The following is a 17,751-nucleotide window of genomic DNA, read 5'->3' as shown; positions in this document are numbered from 1 at the left end:
ACTCATACAACACACACAGCACACTCATATAACACACGTACACACAACATACTCATGCAACACACGTACACACAGCACACTCATACAACACACGTATGCACACATGGCTTGGGTGAGGCGTACCCTAGTCAGCAAGCTAACATCTTTGCTCTTCAACATTAGGATGTATATGTATACTAGTATATCTATGAACTCTTGGTGTGGATCTATAGGATAAACACTGGACTGCGAACCATAAGGCTGGTGGTTCAAACCCATCAGCACTCCTCAGAAACCCTATACAGAGTCGCTATGAGTCAGAACTGACTCTATGGCACTTAACAAAAACAAGAGCATATCTATGTAAGAGCAGCTATGCTAAAATAAAGCATGGATGAAATGGTTGGGGAGCAGGCAGATTCAGTCAAAGGAAGTGAAACAACTCAACTATAAATAATGAGAATATAGCTACAACATGAAGAAATTAACACATGTCACTATGATCATATGTCTAGAAATTGTGAGACAGGAGTGAGTTTTACTGTGTATATTTATGTGTATATATACATATATATGAAGGCTACTAACTGTTCAAAAACAGGAGATGCTTAATTTAACGATAGTACATTCTACAGTAGAATACTGTGTAGTTTGGAGTTCCAGAGATGCGCCCAAGGTCACATAGATAATTAGCACTGGAAGGGGACCAAAATCCAAGCACTTTGGCTCCCAAATGTGGTTCCTTAACCACCATACAACACCAGTGCCTCTTGTATTTTCTCTGAGAGAATCATCAGAAAGTTAAACTTTCATGTACAAATTCTGCAAGGCTGACTATGTTTTTGGAAAACAAAATAACTGAAATACTTAGTAATAGGTGTAAGTTAGCAAGCTTATGATACATTCGCATAATGAAATAATATGTAGTCACTAAAATTGGTGTTTACAGAGAGTTTTTAATGTTTGAAAAATATATATACATATCCACACAAAAGGGGGACTTCAACCAGTTCATGGAAAAATTCTAGTATCTTTTCATTGCATTTTCCATGAACTTTGGGAAGCCTTCATATACCCATGTAGAGAGATAGAGACAGAGAAAGATATCAGTGCTCATTTTCAATAGGCATAGAAAGGGGGAAATAATTGAAAATATTAAAACAGACTATATGATAAGCACTGAGCTGTGAAACACAAGGTCCTAGGTTTGAGCCCACCAGTTGCCCCTTGGGAGGAAGTTCAGGTTTTCAGCTTCCATGAAGATTTAAAGTCTCACAAACCCTATATAGGATCGCTATGAATTGGAACCAACTTGATGGCACTTAACAACAACAAATATTGAGATTTATTGTAGCTTTATTTTCTTCACGTTTTTCTGTATTTTACAAAATTTCATGACATTATATTAATGTTATTCTATTTACAGCAACTAAAAATCATAAGATCTTCCAGCTTTTACCCCCACCATATTATAGATGAACTGATGGAGGCCCAGAGAGATGGAATGACCTTGCCAACATCAAGGAGCAATCCAGCAGATGGACCGGGAGTGAGGTCCATGGCTCCTATTCTGCATCCCCAAGTCATTTCAATATGGACCTCAGGAGACTAGAGAATTGACTAAACCACTGGACCCTGAACACAAATGCAGAAGTCTTCCAGCTGAGCAGGTATTTGTACATGATGAAGACTGTTGTCAGGGGGGGCAAGTTGACCACAATTCTGGTGTCCCTGCTCTCCCAGATCTCCTAACATCACTGGTATTTCTGATACTCAGGAACAGTTAAACATTATTCATTCCTGAAGACATTGTCACAAGACACTTACTGGTCGAGTTACTGCGTGTCCTTTGATGGCAGGCCTTGGGGAACAGGAAGGTACTACTTTGTGCTTCTAGTTTTCCAGACTTTTCTTGAGAGGAAGTTGTGGATGACTCCTGCAAAACAGTTCCCATGCTTTTAATTCAGCAAGCAAATTAGAATAAAAACACATGCTTAAAAAATGGGATTTTTTTGTCACAACTGTGGCAGAACTTGTTAAATTGTTTCAACCACTAAATTATAGGTCACTGCTATTGTTACGTGCCTTATATAGGGTTTCCAAGGAGCAACTGGTGGGATTAACCACCGATCTTGTGGTTAACAGTACAATGTTTGTCCTACAATGCTACACCAGGACTCCTAAATGATGGATTGTTGTTGTTGTTAGGTGCCGTCGAGTCGGTTCTGACTCATAACTACCTTGTATAGGGTTTCTGGTGAGTTTGAACCACTGACTCTCCGGTTCCAGTGACCTTCAGGCCAGTGCTTATCCTACAGCACTGCAATTAAAAAAAAAAAAAAAAAGTTTCAGTCAAGCTGATGACAGATCACAGGGACCCCTGTGCTCCACAGGGTTTTCAAAGTAAATCACCAGCTCTTTCTTCTATGTGGACTTGAACATTCAACCTTTCAGTTAGCTATTAAGTGCATTAACCATTGCAGCATGCAGGGACACCTTAGACTCTAACATGGACAAGGATTTCTCTTCACTGACATTCATTCATTCATTCATGCATTCATTTCATTTAAAAGAATAAACAGATACTGCATAAATATTAAATTGGACTCCTAGTGTGGCGCTGTAGGATCAGCCCTGGACTGGTAACCACAAGGTCAGTAGTTCAAACCCACCAGCTACTCCTAAGAAACCCTATGCAGAGTGGCTATGAGTCAGAACCAGCTCAATGGCACTTAACAACAACAAGAAATATTGAATTATGCAGTAAACGTTGAATGCATATGTCAGTTGCTATGCATGAGGTTCTTTGCAAAGTGAACAAAACGCATGAGGTCACTGTCCTCAGGAAAAGGACATCTTAGTAAAGGCATACTGAAAAGAAACAGGCAAACGAAGGTGCAAAATAATTCCAGAGAGTGATCATTGCTATGAAGAAAACAAATGAGAAAAGAAGCCGGGAGTGTCATGAGAAACCGGAGGCATTTGCGAAAGAATGGCTTACAATAAGCATTAACGTTGTAGTCCTTGGGTGGTGCTGTAAGATAAGCACAGAACTGCAAGGTCAGTGGTTCAAACTCAACAGCTGCTCCTTAGGAACCCTATACAGGGTAGCTATGACTCAGAACTAACTCGATGGCACATAATAACAATATGTATTCAATAAATGTTAGGTAACTATACTTTGTAAAGGAAACAAAATCCTCACAATTGGGCCAGTAAACAACATCATGATAAATGGATAAAAGATTAAAGTTGTCAAGTATTTCATTTCATTTGTATCTACAATCAATGCTCATAAAAGCATCAGTGAGGAAATCAAATAATGGATTGCATTGGGCAAATCTACTGCAAAAATAACTCTTCACAGTGTTAAAAAGCCAAGATGTCACTTTGAAGGCCTGAGCCAAGCCAAGCTCTTTTCAATTGCTTCATATGCATGCAAACATTGGACAAAGAATAAGGAAGACTGAAGAATTGATTCCTTTGACTTATGGTGTTGAAGAAGATTATTAAATATGCTACGGACTACCAGAAGAATAAACAAATCTGTCTTGGAAGAAGTACAGCCAGATTACCCCCTTAGAAGTCAGGATGGCAAGACTTTGTCTCATATTTTGGACGTATTATCAGGAGAGACCAGTCCTTGGAGAAGATCATATTTGGTAAAGTCGAGGCTCAGCAAAAAAGAGGAAGACCCTCAGTCACATGAACTGACACAGTGGTTATGGGCTCAAACATAGCAGTGATTGTGAAAATGGTGCTGAATAGAGCAGCATCGCATCTTGTTGTACATAGGATCCAACTGGATGGCACCTAACAACAACAACAATTTTTATATTGATGTTTATTTTTTAAGTCTATTAACTACAATGATCTTGATTTAATTATTGAGTGATATTGGTTTCACTACCATTGTTTTTATTTTTACTTTTTGTTGTTGTTTTAATGTTTTATTGTGAATTATGTGATAGTTTACATGGGAGAACATTCGTTTTACATTCATCCTGTCTTATATCGTTTCATTGTTGTGGTTACAATCCCCTCCATGCATCATCAACCAACCAAAGGGTATACCCTGCAAGCCTGCCACCGGTTGTCAGCACACAGCCCCTCTCCTTCTCTATGTCTAAAGTCCCCAACTGCTCCATCTCTCCGCATCATCGTCTCTGCCTCCATCTCAGGCATCACTACTTCTCTGGGTAGGGTCCCGCTCTCTGCTCTTCTCTCTTGATAGTCCCAGGGACCTCCGCTCCTAGACTGAAAAGTTAATCGCTCCCCTCTTTGCTACAAAACGTCTACCTTTACATTTCCAACCCTCACAAGCAGTCCTGATAACAATTATTCACTATTGTATCACAAGAGATGAATACGCATTTCGTTTCATCAGGCCCGCTTAGACAGATTTGGATACTACTCAGTGGAGATTCTACTTACTACCATTGTTTTTAATGTGTGTGTGTGTGTCTATGTGTGTTTCCTTTCAGGAAAGCTGTATCATGGAATGCTGAGTATATGCATATCTGAGAATGACTTTCCGTGGTGGTCACACTTGAATGATAGTTTGGTGGAGTATAGAATCTTTGGACATTGGTTCTTTGGCCTGGAACCCGTAGATGGCTCCGTCATTCTGAGAGTTAGGTTTCCAGGGTAGAGGTTTCTCAGGGGCACGTGTCACTCTTTTCTAACTGGCATGACTGCCTTTTTTAGAAGCCAGGCTCAGCAGCATTTGGTTCATTTTGTGTGTATGAGCACTAGCACCTTGAACAGTTTCCAGAGGTGAGGTAGAATCAACTTTCGTCTCCCGCTAGGAGCCTGGTGACACAAATGCTTAAGCATGCAGCGGTTAATTGAAAGATCAGTGGCTTGAACCTACACAGTTATTCTGAGAGAGAAAGACGTGGAGATCTACTTCCCTGAAGATTACAGCCCAGCAAAACTTATGGGGCAGTTCTATGCTGTCATGGGTTTTCTATGGGAAGAAAATGACTCTGTGGCACCTAACAGCATGGGCCTGGTAACCCTCATTTCCAGCCCTTGCCACTCTGAGTCAGTGAGTATTTGGGGGTGGCTTTTGCTGGCATCTTCCCTACTCACTTCCTCGGCAGGCTTGTGGTCCACAGCTGGCTAACAAGCCCTTTCCTATCACCGACACTATCTCGTGTATCCTGCACAAAGTTCTCATAGGTTCTAGAATGTGGCTGGCCCTTTTCCATGGTTTCCTGTTCTAACATAGATTCCTCCCTATTTATATATTCCTTTTTAATTTTGATGCACATTTTTGAAATGAAATTAATCAAGTGTACTAAATATCCATAGGAAGCCAAAAATCCAACAGCCTTCAAAGGGACCCTCCCTGTAAGGAACTGCATATCTACTCCCTTTGAATTATTTGAGTCAGTGTTTAAAACCCACAAATGCAACCCAGATTCCTAGGTACTTTTTTCCTTTTCAGCAGCAGATGGCGATATAACAACTTCACCAAACTTCTCTTCTGGCTCTGGCCAGGTTAGCCTGGGAAATCTTTACACTGAGTTGTGGTTACTGTTAAGTGCCATCGAGTTGATTCTGACTTATAGAGACCCTGCATAGGGTTTCCGAGGAGCAGATGGTGGGTTTGAACTGCTGACTTTATGATTTAAGGTCCAGAGTTTACACTATAGTCCACACCAGGAGTCCAGGAATTGCCTAGAAGCTGGTTTAATTCATTCGAATTCTAGAGTCTCTATAGTTCCAGAATTTATCACAATGACTAGAACTTGAATTATTTACTTTGTACAGCTTACAATTCCAAAGAAACGTATTTATTATAACAGTCTGAAGAGGGCATGTCCTGATTCACATTTCAAGACTTCTCTCTAGCATTATTCCTATTTCTTCATGCACTCCAGTGAGACTACGGAAGCAGATAGAATATGATTTCAGTAGCTCTTCAGAGTACACTGACCATTGTTGTTGTTAAATGCCGTCCAGTAGGTTCCGACTCATAGCGACCCTGTATAGGGTTTCCGAGGAGAGGCTGCTGAGCTTGAACTGCTGACCTTGTGGTTCAAACCGACCTTGAAGCCCAGCGCATGAAGCCACAGCACTACACCAGGACTCCCCACTGACATTGTTGTTGTTAAGTGCCATCAAGTCGACCCATAGCGACCCTGTATAGGGTTTCCGAGGAGTGGCTGGTGAGCTTGAACCACCGACCTTGCGGTTCAAACGGCTTTGTAGTCTGGCGCATTAACCCACAGCGCCACACCAAGACTCCCGATGGCACTATGTAAAATATTGGGCTGCTAACTGAAAGGTTAGCAATGTCAAGAAAACAAAAATCCTCACCACTGGACCAATAAACAACATTCTTATCAATGGAGAAAAGATTGAAGTTGTCAAGGACTTCATTCTTTTTGGATTAACTATCAACACTCGCAGAAGCAGCAGTCAAGAGCTCAGATGACGTATTGCATTGGGCAAATCTGCTGCACAGGAACTTTTTAAAGTATTGAAGAGCAGAGATGTCAGCTTGAGGACTAAGGTGTGCCTTACCCAGGCAATTGTGTTTTCAATAGCCTCATATGGATTGGAAAGCTGGACAGTGAATAAGGAGGATCGTAGAAGAATTAACGCCTTTGAGTTGTGGTGTTGGAGGAGAATGTTGAAAGTGCCATGGACTGCCAAAAGAACCAATAGATCTGTTTTGGAAGAAGTGCAGCCAGAGTGCTACTTGGAGGCCAGGATGGCTAAGCTTCGTCTCTCATACTTTGGACATATTGTCCGGAGGAAACAGTCGCTGGAGAAGGATGTCATTCTGGGTAGGGTGGAGGGTCAGAGAAAAAGAGGAAGACCCCTAACGAGATGGATCAACCAGGTGGCATCATTGATGACGTCAAGTGTGGCAGCAGTAGTGAGGTTGACCCAGGATTGGACATTGTTTCGTTCTGCTGTGCATGGGGTTGCTATGAGTCAGTTCCGACTCAATGGCACCTGACAACAACAACAACAACTGAAAGGTTGGTGGTTCAAACCCACCAGTTGCTCTATAGGAGAAAGATGAGCAATTTATTTCTGTACAAATCTGCAGCCTCAGAAACACCATTGTTGTTGTTGTTGTTAAGCGCCATCGAGTCAGTTCCAACTCAGCAACCCCGTATAGGGTTTCGAGGAGCAACTGGTGAGTATGAACCGCTGACCTTGTGGTTCAAACTGACATTTTGGTACAATTTTAACCAGCAGCGCCACACCAGGAAAACTGTCAAAAATGAAATGGAATCATAAATATTGATATCCTAAATATAGTGAACTGACATGGAAATGTATTGATCAATGTCTTTTTGAATCTGACAATCACAAAGTTTACTATGCCTGGAATGACAAATTCAAGAGGAATGGTGTCACATTCATCATTACCAAGTATAGTTCAAGATCTCTCTTGAAGTATAATGCTGTCTATGATAGGATAATACCCACATGTGGCATTATGTCATTGTAGGATACGCACTGGACCATTCAAACCCACTAGCTGTGCATTGGAAATGCTGTATGTTGTGCCTATGAGTCAGAATTGACTCTATGGCACTAACAACAACAACATACAAGGACGACCAGTTAATACAACTATTATTCAAATGTATGCACCACTATAAAGCCAGCGATGATGAAATTTAACAATTCTCCCAACTTGTTCAGTCTGAAACAGATTAAGATGTATTGATAATTATTGGCGATTGGAATTCAATGGTTGGAAACAAAGAGGAAGAATCAGTAATTGGATAATATGGCATTGATGATAGTAATGATGTTATAGATCACATGATAGAATTTTGAGAGACCAATGACTTCTTTATTGAAAATACCTTTTTTTAAAAGAAACACATAAAAAATAACTATGCACAAGAACCTCACCAGATGGAACACACAGAAATCAAATCGACTAAATCTGTGGAAAAAGAGGGTGGAAACACTTCATCTCAACAGCCAAAATAAGGCCAGGGGCAAACTGTGCAACAGACAATCAGGAAACTGAACCAAGGAGATCAGCCACTTGGCGCCATCATTTCTCTACAATTCCAGAGTGCAGCCCCTGTTTGCCATCATTTCCAGTGACGTCCTTGTCCACAAAAGGTCAGAGGAGCCTTTTCTGCATGTGCAAGGCTGTGCAGGTGAGTCCTTCTCATTCACCACTTGACACTCTACAACCAAAGCTGTCTCAGACATGGAGCTAGTTGGGGAAGTAGAAGGTTATTTTGTCCCTACCCTCTGGCATGAATTGGTGTTTAGTGTAGTGGTTACGAATTGGGCTGTGAACTGCAAGATCAGCAGTTCGACACTACTAGCTGTTCCACGGGAGAAAGATGAGGCTCTCTGCTCCTGTAAAGATTTACAGCCTCAGAAACCCTATACAGGGTTGCTATGAGTTGGGACCGACTCCACGGCACATAACAACAACAACAACTATCAAACTTAGAAGAATTGATGCCTTTGAGTTGTGGTGTTGGAGGGCCATGGGCTGCCAAAAGAACCAATAGATCTGTTTTGGAAGAAGTGCAGCCAGAGTGCTCCTTGGAGGCCAAGATGGCTAAGCTTCGTCTCTCATACTTTGGACATATTGTCAGGAGGGAACAGTCGCTGGAGAAGGATGTCATGCTGGGTAAGATGGAGAGTCAGAGAAAAAGAGGAAGACTCCCAACAAGATGGATTAGTCAGGTGGCATCATTGATGGCATCAAGTGTGGCAGCGGTAGTGAGGTTGGCCCAGGATCGGACATTGTTTCGTTCTGTTGTGCATGGGATCACTATGAGTCAGTTCCAACTCAATGGCACCTAATAACAACAACAACTATCAACTAGTAGCTAATGTAAAGAAAACAAAAATCCTCACCACTGGACCAATAAATAACATCCATATAAATGGAGAAAAGATTGAAGTTGTCAGTGACTTCATTCTTCTTGGATCAACCATCAACACTCATGGAAGCAGCAGTCAGAAAATCAAATGGTGTATTACATTGGGTAAATCTGCTGCACAAGACCTCTTTAAAGTGTTGAAGAGCAAAGATGTCAGCTTGAGGACTAGGGTGCACCTGACACAAGCCCTGGTATTTTCAATAACCTCATATGCATGTGAAAGTTGAATAGTGAATAAGGAAGATCGTAAAATTGATTCATGTGAGTTATGGTGCTGGAGGAGACTATGAAAAGTACCATGGGCTGCCAAAAGAACAAACAGATCTGTGTTGGAAGAAATACAGTCAGAGTGATCCTTGGAAGTCAAGATGGCCAGAGTTTATCTTTCATACTTTGGATATAGTGTCAGGAGGGACTAGTCACTGGAGAAGGATATCATGCTTGGTAAAGTGGAGGGATGGAGAAAAAGAGGAAGATCCCCAAAGAGATGGATTCACAAGTGGCAGCATCAATGGGTTCAAACGTAGCAATGATTGTGAGCTTGGCCCGAGACCAGGCAGTGTTTCATTCTGTTGTGCATAGGGTCGCTCTGAGTCGGTACCAAGTCAATGGCACCTAACGCCACCAACAACTATCAAGTCAATTCTGACTTATAGCGAACTCATGTGTACGAAGTATAACTGATTCACAGGGTTTTCAAAGCAAAGACCCTTCAGAAGCAGATCATCAGACAAGTGTTCAGAATATTTTTGGCTAGTATTGGAGACCATTTATTTGCACCACCCAGAGACCTGAGCTCTGGTAGTGTAGTGGTTACGGATCAGGCTGTGAACCGCAAGGTCAGCAGTTCGAAACTACCAGCTGTTCCACGGTAGAAAGATGAGGCTTTCTGCTCCCATAAAGATTTATAGCCTTGGAAACCCTGTACAGGGTCGCTGTGAGTCAGAAGTGACTCCATGGCACATAACCACCACCACCAAATTAGTTGGAAGTTCCAATAAGTTGCATCTACCCATGCAACTGCCAAACCTTGGATAATTGCTTGGCATTGGTGTTCTTCACTTTGATCTGGCTGTTCTGTGAATTGACTCACTGGATAGCTACTACAGGAAAGACCCAGATGCATGAATTGAACATGTAAATAGGCATTTTCTATCAGACATGTGATTCCTAAAAGCTCCTAAAATTAAGGCAATGCACAAGTACTACGTACCTTCTATTTTCTCGACACTGTATTCATCCATACTCTGGGACCACTTCAAGACATATTTCATTCTTTCCAATTAGCTGCGGGTCAATGTGCTAGACTGCAGAGTCGGTGGTTCAAGTTTACCAGCCACTCCTTGGAAACCCTATACAGGCTTGCTGTGTGTTGGAACCAATAGGAGGGCACTTAACAACAACACCAACAACAAGCTGTATGATTCCTTCACCAGACATGAGGAGTGGGATGGAGCGAACAGAGAGTTCTGAGACCAACAGCCTTAAACCTTTCCCGGCTCTACACTTGTCACTTTAGTTAGTTGTTTAGGCTCAGCTTCCTCTCTTGTAGGCTAAGAGGATGCTCTAAACCTCTAGAACATTCAGCTCTATATTTTTAAACACAATTGATGATTATATGTAAACAGCACTGTTGCCTCCCTGAAATGATCACATGTCAGAGAGCACACATAAGAACAAAATTGCTCCCCTGGGCTCACAGGGTAGCCTGGTCACTCTCAAGCAAGTGTGTCCTGGGTGGACTGGTTTTGCATCAAAGGAGGCTCTGTAGGAAGCCCACTAACCTTTGCACAGCACCCTTCCTCCCCAGGATACAGAACAGAGCTCCTCTGTTCTGCCTCCCAAGGTGGGGCTGAGCTCTAAGCTGAGGATTTGTCATTGAGGTCAGCGGCTGGCAGAGCCATTTCCAAACAAATTTCCCCTTGTTCCCATCAGTGGCCTTAGACCCGGGCAGTAGTTCTGTGGGTGGTACACTCCAACATTACCTGAGTGGCAGTTTCTACATTTACCAGTCCCACTGCTGATTGAGTGGAGAATGGTATCAACTGTCCAATAAATTCTTTTAAAATGTTTTCCTAAAGTGAGGATCAGCCATGTAGCTGTCAAAGCTGAACAGCGAATGCCAAGAGATGGAAAATTCCATGATCCCAGGATTGTTCACAAAACCAGGAGTTTCCTGAAACTAAATGCAGAATTCTGGGATGTTGTGTCTATGAGGCCAGATGATTCTGGAGCCTAGACTCCTGTCCAAGAGTTAGAAGATGCCATTGTTCAATTCGAACAGTTGACATGTAGACCCTAGGCTTTGCTGACAGAGCTTAATGCTTCTGGAGTTTACTGACTATGTTAATCTTCAGCAGGAGTTTTCCCATTTTCTCTTTGATGAGAGTAGCTGCTCTAGTCTAAGGGAACCACAAATGAAATTCAACTGTTCTCCCAATACTCGTGTTTCTTGTGGTCAAGCTGATCATGCAGCTACTTACTTTGATCTGACAGTCATGAGGATAGACGAAAAGACCCTTCCATAGTGGTCTGGGATGACCACACAGCCATGTGGGACGTTATGGCTACATGTCTTTTGATCTAGAGGGAAAATATGGGCACCAGAACCCTAGGTATCCTTCTCCCCCTCTCTGTTAGTAGGTTAGTTTGGCTACTTTGATCCTTCTGTTAAAAAAGCACTTAAAGTGTTGGAAGGGACTTAAATGTATTAACGAAGTAGCAAATGAGTAAGAAATATTCTGAAGTCAAAGAGTAAATAAAAGTGATAATACAGCTTTAGAAAGATGTAAGCAGAGCCCAGAGGTTGGCTGCTTTTGTGAGATCACTAAGTGAAGTAAGGGAACTTAAGCTTTGTGCCAGAGCCTTTTTGAATGCTGGCGACTGAAGGAAGCTTCCAGTTTCTTCCTAAGATGAGCTGAACTAGACAACTTCTTGTAGGAAAGGGGTGAGAGGAATGAGGTAAGAGGATTATATCTTCATTTGACATATGAACTGGAAGTAAATCCACTCCAGTCCTCAGGAATTGCAAGAGAATTGTCTGTCTGGAAATGTTCTGATTGGAAAGGGAAGAAATCTCCCAAGAGGATTAATAGCTACCAGCTGGTCATTCAGAACCCTAATTCATACCACATTGATAAGTTGAAAACCTCTAGCTAAAAACTTAGTTTAAAATGGTACCAGACTGATGGTATCCTAATGACTTGATAGAAACAAATTCATGCCTTTTCTAGAGGAACCAGGGCTGACTTTGGTCACAGAGATCAAAACTGATCCAGTTACAAGATACATGAACAATCAGGGGAAAATATAAGATGCCCTTAGTCAAAGTACTATGAGAAATAAGCAGGGAAATAAATAAATAAATAAAAGCAACATACTCTGAAATTCGACCTGAAAAGACTTCCAACAGTGGAATGACCAGAAACAGACTATAAAATGATTATTTTTAATGTTTTAAAGGAAGAAATGAAAAACATTAAGGAGAAAGAGACCATGAAAATATCTGATCAGACTTGAGAAAGAACTAAGAAACTTACTTTAACAGTAAACTTATTTAAAATAAAAAATACAGTAGACATTGAAGAGCAAGAGAATTGGCTTACAGATCTAGAAAACAGACTGACATGACAGCACAGAGATGAAAACTATGAAAGAAAAGTTAAGAGACATAGGAGTCTAACATAGCATCAGAGTTCCACACGAGGTTATAGAAATAGTGAGGAAGAAACATATTTTGCATGATAACCTCCGAGTTTTTCTGTTCTGATGGAAGACTTCAATCTACATATTCACATCTAAAGCAGATGAAATCCAACAAATCCCAAATAAGATTAAAATCAACAAAAACATCCATACCTAGATAGGTCCTAATGAGACTCTAGAACTCCAGAACATATTGTTGTTGTTATTAAGTGCTGTTGAGTTGGTTCCGACCCATAGTAACCCTTTAAAGGGTTTCTGAGGAGCATCTGGTGAACTTGAACCATCGATCTTTTGGTTCAAATCAATTTTGCAGTCCGGCGCATTAACCCACAGTGCCACACCAGGACTCCAGCCAGAACATATAGAAGATTTTACAAGTAGCGAGAGAAAAAAGACAAAGTATTATCAAACCGGCAAAAATTAAATCTAAAACTCACTTCACAATGGCAATTGTATAAGATACACAGGAGTGAATTGCTTCAATGTTGAGAGATAAAATAACTATCAACACAGAATTGTGTACCAGCTAAAATACCTTATAAGGAAGAATAAACTAAAAGCCCATCAGACAGAAAATTAAAGGGGGAAAAAAATGAGGAAATTTGTCACCAACACACCCACCCTCACAAAGTAAATTCTAAATAAAGTTTTTCAGGAGTAAGAGATGTGATCCCAGATTGACAGCCTGTGATACAATGAATGCTGACGAAAGGAAATTGTAAATGATTAGATAAACCCCAACAAGAATAGCAAAAAAAATGCTTGTGTTTTAAAAATTAAAAATAAAGTTAAATTACCTGCAATTTAAATAATAGGCCAGAAGCGAATAAGGTGTACTCTTTAAATGAAAATAGTCAGTGATTGTTGTATCACTCAAGAAAGTCGTTCTTGAGTGATACAGCTGGCTTATATGAAGAAAAACTCATTAACAACCTGCGATATGCAGATGATACAACTTTGCTTCTGAAAGTGAAGAGGACTTAAAACATTTACTGATGCGTATCAAAGAGCACAGTCTTTGGTATGGATTACATCTCAATGTCGAGAAAACAAAAATCGTCACCACTGGACCAGTAAACAATATTCTTATCAACGGAGAAAAGATTGCAGTTGTCAAGGACTTCATTCTTCTTAGATCAACTATCAATACTCATGGAAGCATCAGTCAAGAAACCAAATGATGTATATTGCATTAGGCAAATCTGCTGCACAAGACCTTTTTAAAGTGTTGAAGAGCAAAGATGTCAGCTTGAAGACTAAGGTGCACCTGACCCAAGCCATGGTGTTTTCAATAACCTCATATGCATGCAAAAGCTGGACAGTGAATAAGGAAGAACGTAGAAGAATTGATGCTTTTGAGTTATGGTGTTGGAGGAGAATATTGAAAGTGCCATGGGCTGCCAAAAGAACCAATAGATCTGTTTTGGAAGAAGTACAACCAGAGTGCTCCTTGGAGGCCAAGATGGCCAAACTTCATCTCTCATACTTTGGACATATTATCAGGAGAAGGTTATCATGTTTGGCAAGGTGGAGGATCAGAGAAAAAGAAGAAGACCCCCAACAAGATGGATTGGCCAAGTGGCAGCATCGATGGACTCAAACGTGGCAACAGTAGTGAGGTTGGCCCAGGATCGAGCAGTGTTTCATTCTGCTGTGCATAAGGTCGCTGTGGGTCAGTACCAACTTGATGGCACCTAACAACAACAACAACAAGAAAGGGGTAAACATTTTATTGGCACATTTTACACTTAGAAAACTCAAATGCTCATGTAAAGTTTTTCTGGACTACCTATACAACAACAGCATAGAGTTATAAACTCAGAATGAATAGAGAAGGGGTAGGAATAAGAAAGTATAATCAATAAAAAGAATTACAAAGAGGGGAAAGCTAGGAAAATTGTATAATATTAAAAATTAGATAATTTTACTCACAAGTATAGTGTGTGTGCATAGTTTTAAAAGATTAAATGATCCTGCTAAAGGAAAGAGATTGTCAGAACATCAGATACACAAGGGTGAGTCAAAAGTATTGCTCCAAAGTCATAGAAATCTTTACTAAACAAAAATGCAGAGCTGTGGAGCTATTGTTTCTCGACATATCTTCCATCTACGCCTATATACAGAGTCTCGTTGTGACACTGTAGGATAAAGCACTGGACCTCAAGGTTGATTTGAACCACAAGGTCAGCAGTTCAAACCCACCAGCCGCTTCTCAGAAACCCTATACAGCATTGCTATGAGTCAGAATTGACTCACTGACACTTAACAATTTAACAACAAAGGACTATATATACTTCAGAAGGCGGGCTTTCCATTTCTCTAACCCTTTTCTGAAAAATCCTGCTCTCTCATATTTAATCCTTAAAAACTACATTTTCATACATCCCTGTGATTGAACATCATGAAGCTTCTTCCAAGCCTTCTCCTAAATTGGTGGTACAAGCATAAATTGATACAACAAATTTTTCCAACCGATGACTTAAGCTTTGCAGGATAAATACCAAACTGCCTGGTATAGCGCTGTGGGCTAATGTGCTGGACTGCAAAGTCGTTTGAACCACAAGGTCTGTGGTTCCAGCTCACCAACCACTTCTTGGAAACCCTATACAGGGTCGCTATGGGTCGGAAACAACTCGACTTAACAACACTTAACAACAAGCACTTAACAACAACAACACAACTGCAAGATCAGTTGTTCGAACCCACCAGCTGTTCCTTGGAAACTCAAGACAGGGTCCCTGTGAGTAAGAACTGTCTCGATGGCACTTAACAACAAGAATAGCTAGTACCCTACATTCATTCTTCAGTGGGAATATACACAATTTGGGTTTGGGTGATAAATTACAATACTGAATAAGGAGGCTCAGTGTACCCTAGGAATCTGGCGGGCCAAGTTTGCTTCAGCTAAGGATGGTAGAATGGAGGGCTAGAAGGGCTTAGGGACAAGCTTCATGGTAGATAGTCACTGAAGCTGAGTCTAGAGGAATAATGAAGATGACAGGGAGGAAAGGAATCCAGGCAAAGCACTGGACCGTTAACCAAAAGGCCAGTAGTTCAAACCCACCAGTCACTCCTCAGAAGTCCTATGTTGGCTCACTAGGTATCAGAACTGACTTGAAAGCATTTGACAACAACATCAACCAGTCGGTGTTCACAAAGGAGAGGGGATAAACGGCCTAGTCGTCCTGTAATGTATCTGCTGTTATTGTTAGTTGCCCATTGAGTGAACTCCGACTCATGGCTAATGAAATAAAACTGATCCATAGGGTTTTCATTGGATCCTTGGTAGTGCTGTAGGTGAAGCATTAGGCTGCACACTGCAAGGTTTAAGGTTCAAACCTACCAGCCTCTCCACTCTGTAACAATTTACAGACTCAAAACCCCTAAGGAGCAGTTCTACCCTGTCCTGTAGACTTGCTATGAGTCAGAATCAACTTAATGGTAGCGGGGTTTGGGGTTTATAAGTCCTGGTGTGGCGCGATGGGATAAACAGGGACTGCAAAGTCATTTGAACCACCAGGTGGGTGGCTCAAACTCACCAGCCACTCCATGTAAACCCTCTACAGGGTCACTATGAGCTGGAAACGACTCGACGGCACTTAACAACAACAACAAGAGTCTTCAAGGTTGTGACCTTTTGGGAACAGATCGCCAGGTGTGTCTTACAAGATTCCTGAAGGACCATATTGAAAAGTTCATGAAAAGGTAGTTAAGGCACCAGTGCTTTCATTCTCCATTTTCTTCACAACAAACCCATCGTCCCTAACCCAATTGTGCAGTGCCAGAACCTAGGACATGCAAAAGAGGAACTTAAAAAGCAGCTTCCAGAAAAAATCATTCCTAGTGTCTCCTGGCAATGCAAATAGCAACCGGTCACTTGGCATTCGGGAAACCTTCAGCAAATGAACATGAATCGTACCTGTGGGCAGCCCTCCCAGCTTCCTGCATGTGGCCCATCCTCACCTCCCTTTCCTGCCCACCCCTAACACTCAGGGGATGTGGCTAGCTCCGTGGGAGTCCTGGAGACCCCAGCTTGCCTCACAGTGACTCTCAGCTTCCACAGCTGTTCTTCTGTGGCAGAACAAGGCAAGAGGCCAAAGGATTGGGTTTCCCACTCGCCAAGGAAGCCCAGCCTCAAAGCCACAGGGTGAGCTGCTCACAGGCGGCAAAACGAAAGAACGTGTATGCTCAAGGAAGGCCTTGGCCAGTCTCTTTCCACCCACAGCACATGCCCGAGATCCAGACAGTTGAGCTGACCTCATCACATCCTGAGTCACACGCCATGCCTGGTGACTTAGCCTAACCAATATTTTGAATTTTTAAAGAAAAGCAGGATTTTCCACCCTACGAATATACTTCCCATGTGGATCAAAGCATTCTGCATCCTTTTAGGAGGGCAGACCCAGGGAAAGAACCTCTCAAAGCTCTGGGCTCGTTGCAATAACACTGTGACTCCAGACCCCAGCCCCTGGGCAAATCCAAAGTTATGATAAACTCATCTGGTGACTCAACAAGCCAATGCAAGCTTAGGCTTTGTCAAGAGACTAGGTGCCTTGAGGGTGGCCTCATTGATCCCATTTACGCAACTTACTTTCAACAAATATTATAGAGGCATTCCTGTGTGCCAGCTGTGGGTCTAATTCCGCTCTGTGTCCCCCAGTGTCATAAAAAGGACTGTCAGCTCCAGAGTGGGGGAACATAGGCCTTCAGGCCCATTTGCTGATCTGCTAGTATTTAGCTTGTGAGGCACAGAAAAGTAAATGCAGGCAGAAGGCATCAGATTGCATGCAGGGAGTTTATCTCTTCCCTGAGTACACTCTGTCATGAGTGAATCACACCGTTGGTGCACACTGCCCTACTCAGGGGTGGAGGGCGGTGGTGCCAGACTGTGTAGGTGTCCACAAGCTTGCATGTAAGGCCCCTTAGAGGAATAGACAGTGCTGAGGGGATAAAAAATGGCATCGTGGCCAGGGAATGGTTTTCCCTGTGAGATTCCCGTGTAGAATTCCTAAAAGTCCAAGAACTTATTTGTGCTTGACTAACCAAATTATTAAGGAGCTCTGGTAGCGTAGTGGTTACGAATCGGGCTGCAAACCTTAAGGTCAGCGGTTCGAAACTACCAGCTGCTCTGCGGGAGAAAGATGAGGCTTTCTACTCCCGTAAGGATGTACACCCT

The 17,751-nt window shown here is 41.9% G+C and overlaps 1 protein-coding gene across 2 annotated transcripts in view; it reads right to left on the bottom strand.

The window, feature by feature from the left end:
* IL16 (interleukin 16) overlaps positions 1-17,751 on the bottom strand; it is an 88,911-nt gene that overhangs the window by 54,377 nt on the left and 16,783 nt on the right. For both annotated transcript variants that reach the window (XM_006870916.1, XM_006870917.1), the window contains exon 2: positions 1,807-1,915. In XM_006870916.1, the coding sequence (XP_006870978.1) occupies positions 1,807-1,915 (109 nt within the window). The remainder of the gene's footprint in view (positions 1-1,806; positions 1,916-17,751) is intronic.

The sequence above is a fragment of the Chrysochloris asiatica genome, unplaced genomic scaffold (assembly GCF_000296735.1).
Source record: "Chrysochloris asiatica unplaced genomic scaffold, ChrAsi1.0 scaffold00156, whole genome shotgun sequence".
In the NCBI taxonomy this organism is placed as follows: Eukaryota; Metazoa; Chordata; class Mammalia; order Afrosoricida; family Chrysochloridae; genus Chrysochloris; species Chrysochloris asiatica.
Note: the sequence above shows the minus strand (reverse complement) of the source record. Positions and strands in the feature narration are given on the sequence as shown.